Here is a 10,243-nt window from a genome sequence, read left to right on the forward strand (position 1 = left end):
AAAAAGCTAGGCTTTTTCTTCGTGATTAAAGTTGCTTATGAGAATCATTTACTGGGGGCTCTAATACACACTCAAAACTTTTGAGAGGTATAGAATTGCTTGATCCTGCAGAATATCACCCCCAAAGCTGTGCTGTTAAGTACCCACCCCAATTCTACAGTTTTCTGTATTGTCGCTCTTGCAGTTAGTTCATGCCCTACCTTCCTGAAGCAGCTCTTTTCTCTCTTTCATTTCCTCTTTCTAATCTGTTAGGCACATATTAAGATAATATCTTAGGTTATTTTACATGTATGTAAGGCAAGAATAAATAGATTCATCCATATTGGAACATGGATGAACTTCAAAAACATGATAAGTGAAAGAAAACCAAGTATGAAAGACTACATTTCTTATGGTTCCATTTATGTGAAATGTTTGGGAAAGGCAAAATTTGTAGAGACAAAGCAGATGAGTGGTTGCTTGAGCTTAGGGATGGAATGGGAAGGAACTGCAAGTGGGTATTTGGCTTCTTTTTAGGATAATAGAAATATTCTCAAATTCAATTATGATGGTTACAGTTTGTACATTTACTAAAAATTATTAATTTGTACACTTGAAATGGGAAATTTTGGTATGTGATTTGTATCCCAATAAAGCTTTTTTTTTTTTTTCTTTTTTTGAGACAGTGTCTGGCTCTGTCACCCAGGCTGGAGTGCAGTGGTGTGATCTTGGCTCACTGCAACCTCTGTGCCCCAGACTCAAGCCATCCTCCCACCTCAGCCTCCCGAGTAGCTGAAACTACAGGCGTGCACCACCATACCCAGCTAGTTTTTGTATTTTTAGTACAGATGAGGTTTTGCCATGTTGCTGAGGCTGGTCCCAAACTCCTGGGCTCAAAGTGATCCTCTCACCTCAGCCTCCCAGAGTGTTGGGATTACAGGCGTGAGCCACCACATCCAACCCTAAAGCTGTTTTTTAAAAAAAGAATAAGCAGGTTCAGAACTTATTTTGGAGGAATTCTCTTTATAATTGTAGGCTAATACAGTTGATATTTATGGTTCTGCATAATATTCTAGATAAATGAAATGGAAAATTAGATAAAGTAATACTGTATCTTGAATCATATTTGTTGTGTAAGACAGCATTGAAAGCTAACTCCCCCCTCTCCCTAGGAAACCATTAGGAACTGGAGTTTGTGGATAGGAATCTTGGTGCTAAGTATGGTAATGTAAATTTAAAGAGTAATGATTCATATGCATCTTTGTGAGTTTTAGATTTATTATCGAATTCTCGATAGTGTGCATTCTCTACACATACAGACGCACATGAGCGCACACATACACATACAGACTCTTCAAAATTAGAGAAGGTGTCAATTTTTTCCTCCAGTCCTATCTATTCTGCCAGTACGTTTTTATCTTATCCGATCTCTCAACCAGTTGAGTGCCCTGTTTTATGAGTGAGTGAGTACGCTTGGGCTTCAGGCTGTTTATGTGTTCTTTTTCATTTTTCAGCACTTTCATTTGGACCCTTGGATACCCATTGAACAGATGCTTGAAACCTGCAAGTAATCTTCAGATCCTAGCAGAACCATAGGCCTTTCCTTTGTGTTGGGAGGATATAGCCTATATGCTGTGGAAATGAACGGGGAGCAGCAGCTTGATGCAGGTATTGGTTTTACTCTCAGAATTTATTCTCTAGGATGCGCAATTATATTACTTGCCTGTGTTATATTGTCTATTTCTCTACCACTGAACTGGAAGCTCTTTGAAGTCTTGTTTTTCATTGCCATCTTCTGTACCTGTCAGAGAACCTGGCACTAGGGGCTACTAATAATGTTTGCTGAAAAAATAAGAAACCGTTATGAACAAGGCCAGGCGCAGTGGCTCACGCCTGTAATCCCAGCACTTTGGGAGGCCAAGGCGGGTGGATCACGAGGTCAGGAGATCGAGACCATCCTGGCTAACACAGTGAAACTCTGTCTCTACTAAACAAAATACAAAAAATTAGCCGGGCGTGGTAGCAGGTGCCTGTAGTCCCAGTTCCTCGGGAGGCTGAGGCAGGAGAATGGCGTGAACCCGGAAGGCGGAGCTTGCAGTGAGCCAAAATCACGCCACTGCACTCCAGCCTGGGCAGAGCGAAATTCCGTCTCAAAAAAAAGAAAAAAAAAAAGAAAAAGAAACTTATGAACAGACTTCTTTTTTAAAATAGCATTAACATTTTGATTATTACTTTCTAGTTATTTTGAAGTAATTATGCATTCACAGGAGTTTGCAAAGATAGTACTTACTGACAGATTTCATGTTCCTTTCACCCAGTTTCTCTCATTAGTTACTATAATATGATATGAAACTGAGGAAATTGATATTAGTATAAAGAATGTGTAATTCTATGTCATTTTATCACGTGTAGATTCCTGGAACCATCCCCTCAGTCAAAATACAGAACTATTCCATCACCACAAAGAGTTCCCACACCTATCCTCCTTCTTCCCACTTTCCCTAATCCCAGGCAACTGTTAATTTGTTCTCCATCTCTATAATTTTGTCATTTAAAGAATGTTACATAAATAGAATAACACAGTACATGGCTTTTTGAGATGGGCTTTAATAATGCCCTTGAGATCCACCCCAGCTCTTGCGTATATTGACAGTTTGTTCCTTTTTATTGTGGAGGAGTAATCATGAATGTACTACAGTTTGGTTAACCATTCATCTAGTGTAGTACATTTTGGTTTTTTCCAGTTTTTGGCTGTTACAAACACGTAAGTTGCTATTAACAGTTATGTATATAATACTTTATTTTTCTGGGGTACATACCCAGCAGCACAATCACTAGATCATATTTAGTAAAGAAAACTGCAAAATTATGCTTCAGAGTGGCTGTGCCATTTTACATTCTCACTAGCAGTATATGAGAGATCTAGTTTCTCTACATCCTCACTATTATCTGGTGGTGTCATTACTTTTGTTTAAGACATTCTGATAGGTGGGTAGTGACAGCTCATCATGGTGTTAATTTGTACCTCCCTAATGGCCGCCAGTGATATGGAACATCTTTACATGTTCCTACTTGGCATCTCTATATCCTCTTCAGTGAAATATCTCTTCATGTCTTTGGCTTATTATTAATTGGTTTATTTTTAATTAATAAAGATTGGCTTTTTTGTTGTTGAGGTTTGTTTTTCAAAAAACTCTATTGAAGTATGATTTTTTTGAGACGCAATACACATACCATAAAATCAACGTTTTTAGAGTACATAATTCAGAGGTTTTTAGTCTATTCAGAAAGTTTTCCAACTGTCACTACTATCTAATTCCAGGACATTCCATCACAGCAAACCATTAGTCGTCTTTCCCTTTTCCACCCAGACTCTGGCATCCATAATCTACTTTCTGTCTCTAGGATTTACCTGTTCCTGCTTTCTTTTATTAACATTTGCATGGTATATCTTTTTCATGCTTTTCAACATGGCTGTATCATTATATTTGAAATAAAGTTCTTGATACAGCATATACTAAGTTTTAAAATTTTGGCCTTATGGGATATATGTATATCGTTTATACTTAACGTAATTATTGATATGTTTGGATTCAAGTCTGCCTTTTTTGCTTATTTATTTTTCTGTTTTTTGTTTGTTTGTTTGTTTGTTTGTTTCTCTAGAGCAGTGAGAGTTCTTTCAGACTGGCTCCTGTGTTTTTTTTTTTTTTTCTCCCTCTGCTTTCCTGTGGGTGACTTCAACTTTTTTTTAGAATTCCATTTTGTTTTGTAGTGTTTTTAAGTATATCCTCTTGCAGCACTTACTAGCAGTTACTTTAGGTATTATATTACATATATAACTTATCACAATCTTCATTTTATTACTTTGAGTGAAGTATGGAAACCTTACCTACTTTTACGTCTCTTTACCCCTCTTTTATATAATAATATAATTGCCTTAAATATTTTCTCTACATATTTTGAGAACCACATCAGACATGCTTAACGTTTTTGTTTAAACTGTCAAACATATAATTTAGAACACTTGAGAGAAGGAAAATTTATTATATTTTTCAATATTTTTACTATTTCTCTTGTCATTTATTCTTTTCCTGATTTTCCAAGATTCTTTCTTTTGTCACTTCATTTCTATTTAGAGAATTTTCTTTAGTTTTTTTTTTGTTTTGTTTTGTTTTTGAGACGGAGTCTCGCTCTGTCGCCCAGGCTAGAGTGCAGTGGTGCTATCTCGGCTCACTGCAAGCTCCCGCCTCCTGAGTTCACGCTGTTCTCCTGCCTCAGCCTCCTGAGTAGATGGGACTACAGGTGCCCGCCACCACGCCTGGCTAATTTTTTTTATTTTTAGTAGAAACGGGGTTTCACCGTGTTAGCCAGGATGGTCTCGTTCTCCTGACCTCATGATCTGCCCGTCTCGGGCTCCTAAAGTGCTAGGATTACAGGCATGAGCCACCACGCCCAGCTTTAGCCCTTTTTTTTAAAGGAGGTCTACTAAGTGACAGATTGTCTTCATTTCCTTTCATTTGAGAATGTGTTGATTTCCCCTTCATTATTGGGGGATATTTTTGCTGGATATGGAATCCTGGGTTGAAAACTCATTTCTTTCAGCTCTCAGAAAATAATTGTGCTACTTCTTTGTGGCCTCCATGGTTTCTGATGAGAAATCTGCTGTTATTGGACACTCCCCACCTCCCACCCCAACGCTCTGCTTTAAAAGAGAGGTTTCTCTCCTGTTAATTTTAAGATTTTTTTTTTCCTTTAGTTTTTGGAAGTTTGAGTCTGGTGTATCTTTTTTTGGGTTCATCTTGTTTGGAGTTTACTTAGCTTCTTGAGTTTAGGGACTTTATATCTTTTGCCGGGTTTAGAAAAATTTTAGCCGTTATTTCTTCAAATACTTTTTCAGTCTTCATTTTTTCCTTCTACCGAAACTTTGATAAAACTAATAGTAGAGCTTCTTTTACTGTCCCACAGGTCCCTCAGACTGTCTTCATTTTTCTTTTCTTTTTTTTTTTTTAATGTTTTCTCTCTATTGTTTAGATTGGGTTTTTTCTGTTCTTTTGTCTTCAATTTTACTCATTCTTTCTTGTCTGCTTTGTTCTGCTGTTGAACTTATCCATAGAGTTTTTTTATTATTATTATTAATTGGTTTATTTTCAGTTCTAAAATTTTCTTTTTGCACTGGAGAAGGAAGAGGGAAGGGAATAGCCCCAACTTAAAATGTCATATTTCGCTCTTCTAACTGAGGTTTAGTGGCTTATCTTCAATAGATGCTTTTTAGTTTGTTCTGTGCCTGTGGTTAATTTTAGGACTTTGAAATGATTTTCATTGTTTAGCCAGACTTTTGGTTCTTTTATGGGAGAGTGGGTTCACTGCGATAATCATTCTACCATTTTAGAAGTTGATTTTTCCTTTGTTTTAAATATTATTAACTCATGTATTTAAGTACATATATGTATATATATACATTTGATGAGTTTGAATTCATTGCTGTTATCATTCATTTGATGATCAAATTCTAGAGCAGCGAGAGTTCTTTCAGACTGGTTCCTGTGTTCTTCTGATGTGATGTCATGTATCTTTGATACACTAGTCCTTGCCTTCTGGACCAGTAAGATTCCCAAGTACCTCCTGAACATATCCTGCCCCAAACTTGTAATCTGCTGTTTCTCTGAGGAGCTTTTTTTTCTTTAATGTAGGTACGATATTTAGAGACCACAATCTGGGTGCTGGAGTGCTAATTTGATACTAGGTTGTCATTTATTCTAGGCCTTACCTACAGACATAGCTAGAAAATACACATTTAAAATTATTTTTTATTTTTTAGAGACAAAATCTTGCTTTGTCACCCAGGGTGGAGTATAGTGGCACAATCATGGCTCACTGCAGCCTCAAACTCCCGTGTTCAAGTGATCTTGCCACCTTAGCCTCCCAAGTAGCTGAGAACACAGGCATGTGCCACCATCCCCAGCAATTTTTTTTTTTAAGAGATGGGGTCTTGCTGTGTTGCCCAGGCTAGTTTCAAACTCCTAGCTTCAAGTGATCTTCCTGCCTCAGCCTCCCAAAGTGCTGGGATTTATAGGTGTGAGCCACCATGCCCAGCCGTGAAAATACACATCTTTTGAAAAGTAAAAAAAATAATGGTTTTACATTGATACTTACAATTTAAATTTAAAATTACAGGGTTTTAGCTGGGCACAGTGGCATGCACCTGTATAGTCCTGCTACTTGGGAGGCTGAGGTGGCTTAAGCCTGGGAGTTCAAGGCCAGCCAGGGCAATATAGCGAAACTCCATCTCAAAAAAATAAAAAGAAAAAAAACAGGGTTACAAGGTTTTTCTTCTTTGATTTTATGTTTGTATCTCTTCTCTTTTAGAAATGTCTTGTTTGCGGCTGGGCGCAGTGGCTCACGCCTGTAATCCCAGCACTTTGGGAGGCTGAGGCGCGAGGATCAGGAGGTCAGGAGATTGAGACCATCCTGGCTAACATGGTGAAACCCTGTCTCTACTAAAAATGCAAAAAAATTAGCCAGGCGTGGTGGCAGGTGCCTGTAGTCCCAGCTACTTGGGAAGGTGAGGCAGGAGAATGGCGTGAACCCAGGAGGCAGAGCTTGTAGTGAGCCGAGATCGTGCCACTGCACTCCAGCCTGGGGGACAGAGTGAGACTCCGTCTCAAAAAAGAAAAAGTCTTGTTTGCTAATGATGGTAATATTATTACTTCTTTGTTTTATCCTATAAAAGTCCTTTAATTATTTTGAAATAATAGCAACATTTCAGATACCAACCACAGTGTGCAGTTTAAAATTTCTTTAGTTTTTGCTTTTAAATATATTCCACTGGTGTTTATAGTCAGAGTATTGTATTTTAACATGGCTTAGGCCAAGCCCAGTGGCTCACACCTGTAATCCAGCACTTTGGGAGGCAAAGGCAGGAGGATCGCTTGAGCCCAGGAGTTCAAGACCAGTCTGGGCGACATAGGGAGACTCTGTCTCTACCAAAAAGGAAAAAAAAAAAAAAATTAGCCAGGTTCAGTGGCATGTACCCGTAGCCCTAGCTACTTGGGAGTCTGAGGTGGGAAGATTGCTTGAGCCAGGGTGGTTGAGGCTTCAGAGAGTTTGTATTGTACCACTGCACTCCAGCCTGGGTGACAGAGCAAGACCCTGTCTCAAAAACAAATAAAAATAAATAACGTTACTTAAAGGAATCCTATTTTCTTGTGGTTTTCCCACCAACAGTTAACTCATGTGTTTCAGCTCATTTGAAATTTATAGAATTTTTTTATTTCTATTTAATTGTTTCTAAATTGTATAGTAAGTCTGCATACTTCTAAAGTCAAAATTGGCCAGGCAGTGGGTCATACCTGTAATCACAGCACTTTGGGAGGGTGAGGCAGGTGGACCACCTGAGGTCAGGGATTTGAGACCATCCTGGCCAACGTGGCAAAACCCCATCTCTACTAAAAATACAAAAGATTAGCCGGGCATGGTGGTCTGCACCTGTAATCCCAGCTACTGGGAAGGCTGAGGCAAGAGAAGCGCTTATACCCAGGAGGTGGAGGTTGCAGTGAGCCGAGATCGCACCACTGCATTCCAGCCTGGGTGACAGAATGAAACTCCATCTCAATAAAATAAAATAACTTCAACCTGATATTACTGATTCATTCTCTTTTTCCATATATATAACCAGTTTGATTACTTTTTAATTTATTCTCCTGTTGTTCATTTTTTTTTTTTTTTTTTGAGACGGAGTCTTGCTCTGTCACCCAGGAGTGCAGTGGTCAGATCTCAGCTCACTGCAAGCTCCGCCTCCCGGGTTTACGCCATTCTCCTGCCTCAGCCTCCCGAGTAGCTGGGACTACAGGCGCCCGCCACCTCGCCCGACTAGTTTTTTGTATTTTTTAGTAGAGACAGGGTTTCACCGTGTTAGCCGGGATGGTCTCGATCTCCTGACCTTGTGATCCGCCCGTCTCAGCCTCCCAAAGTGCTGGGATTACAGGCTTGAGCCACCGCGCCCGGCCTGTTCATTTTTAAAAATATAAACTAATATATGTGAGTGTATACACATACGTACTCATACATCTCCCTCCTCCTTTTTTCTTTTCTTTTTTTTTTGAGAGAGGGAGTCTTGCTCTGCCACCGAGGTTAGAGTGCAGTGGTACGATCTCGGCTCACTGCAACCCCTACCTCTGGGTTCAAATGATTCTCATGCCTTAGCCTCCTCAGTAGCTGGGAGGCACATGCCATCATGCACCTGGCTAATTTTTGTATTTTTAGTAGAGATGGGGTTTCACCATGTTGGCCAGGCTGCTCTTGAACTCCTGGCCTCATGTGATCCACCTGCCTTGGCCTCCCAGAGTGCTAGGATTATAGGCATGAGCCACTGTGCCTGGCGCCTCTCCCATTTTATACAAAAAGTAGGGATACAAAAAAAAAAAAAATACTGTTTGGTAGTGTGGTTTCTCTTAACATTATATTTTGGAGATTATTCCACATCAGTATATAGAGACTGTTCTCATTGCTTTTTATAGCAACCTGTACTGAATATATATACCATATTTATTCAACCATTTCCTTATTGATGGACATTAGGGTTATTTCCAGTCTTGGTATTACAAATAGTGCTGCAGTGAATGGCTTTGTACATACGTCTTTTTGTATTTTTGCTAGCATATCTTTGGGATAGATTCTTAGAAGTGGGATTGCTGGATCGAAAAGTAAATACATATGTAATTTTGTTAGATATTGCCAAGTTTTCTTCCACAGAGATTGTGTCATTATGATTTACCTGTTTACAGCCTCACCATAGAAGCTTGTCACACTTCAGAATCCTGTTCAATCTGATATCTCTGTAGTTTTAATTTGCATTTCTCTTAAAATAAAATTTGTACATTTTCATATATTTAAGGATTATGCATTTCTTTCTTTAATAAACTATAATATATCTTGCTCATTATGTCATCACATCGTTAGTCTTGTTTCTTCTTAGCATTGTGTGAGAGATTTTAGTTGAGTGATTCATCATTTTAATTGTTACATGTTTTTTATTTTTAAGTTAACATGCTATTTAAGGGCCTAGAGTCCTTGCTAAGGACCACGAATGCCCAGCCTTATTATGTTTTAGTAATGCAAATTGACTTTCTACTGGCCTATACTTTCAAGATGCCCTCAAAGCAGTCTTTATTATTGGCTTGTATTTCTAATGAAAACATTTCAAATATATTAAAACTATGGAAAAGACTATAACAAACAGCCATATGCCTAGCATAAATATTTAATAAATGATAATGTTCAATATTGGTTTTTAATTTTTTATTGTGGTAAATGTCCATAATGTAAACTTTACCATTTTCACTTTTTTTAAAGAGATGGGGTCTTGCAACATTGCCCAGGCTGGAGTGCAGTGGCTATTCACAGGCACAGTCATGTACACTACCGTCTTGAACTCCTGGAGTCAAGCAGTTCTCTTGCTTCAGTCTCCTGAGTAGCTGGGACTACAGGCCGTTTTAACAATTTTTAAGTGTGTAGTTTATTGGCATTAAGTACATTCACATTGTTATGCTATCATCACTGCCATCCATCTCCTTATCTTTCCAGATGGAAAAGTGTATCTGTTCAACAGTAACTCCCCATTCCCCAGTTTCCCTAGCCCCTAGAACCCACCATTTAATTTTCTGTTTCTATGAATTTGACTACTGTAGATATCCATTTGTCCTTTTGTGATGGGCTTATTTCTCTTACCATAATGTCTTCAGTGTTTATCAATGTTGTAGTATGTGTCAGAACTTTTATTTATTTTTGGAAGGATGGGGTCTCTTAACAGCCTAGGCTGGAGTGCAGTGATGTGATCACTGCTCACTGCAGCCCCAACCTCCCAAGTGATCCTCTCACCTCAGCCTCTCAAGTAGCTGGGACTACAGCCACTCACCACCATGCTCAGCTAACTTTTAAAAATATTTTTGTAGACACGAGATTTCCCTCTGTTGCTCAGGCTGGTCTCAAAGTCCTGGGCTTGAGCTATCCTCTGCCTTGGCTTCCCAAAGTGTTGGGATTGCAGGCATGAGCCACCGTACCGGGCCAGAATTTCCTTTTTCTTTTTTTTTTTTTTGAGACGGAGTCTTGCTCTGTCGCTCGGGCTGGAGTGCAGTGGCCGGATCTCAGCTCACTGCAAGCTCCGCCTCCCGGGTTTACGCCATTCTCCTGCCTCAGCCTCCCGAGTAGCTAGGATTACAGGTGCCTGCCACCATGCCTGGCTAAAATTTTGTATTTTTAGTAGAGA

At 39.1% G+C, this 10,243-nt stretch overlaps 1 protein-coding gene across 13 annotated transcripts in view; it reads left to right on the forward strand.

Annotated features, from left to right (window-relative positions):
- SFMBT1 (Scm like with four mbt domains 1) overlaps window positions 1-10,243 on the forward strand; it is a 148,708-nt gene that overhangs the window by 78,730 nt on the left and 59,735 nt on the right. For all 13 annotated transcript variants that reach the window (XM_017862496.1, XM_017862487.1, XM_017862494.1 and 10 more), the window contains one exon: window positions 1,494-1,647. In XM_017862496.1, coding sequence (XP_017717985.1) covers window positions 1,620-1,647 — 28 coding nt within the window. In that variant the 5' untranslated portion in view covers window positions 1,494-1,619. The remainder of the gene's footprint in view (window positions 1-1,493; window positions 1,648-10,243) is intronic.

This window comes from Rhinopithecus bieti, unplaced genomic scaffold (assembly GCF_001698545.2).
Source record: "Rhinopithecus bieti isolate Rb0 unplaced genomic scaffold, ASM169854v2 scaffold_64314, whole genome shotgun sequence".
NCBI classification, from domain to species: domain Eukaryota; kingdom Metazoa; phylum Chordata; class Mammalia; order Primates; family Cercopithecidae; genus Rhinopithecus; species Rhinopithecus bieti.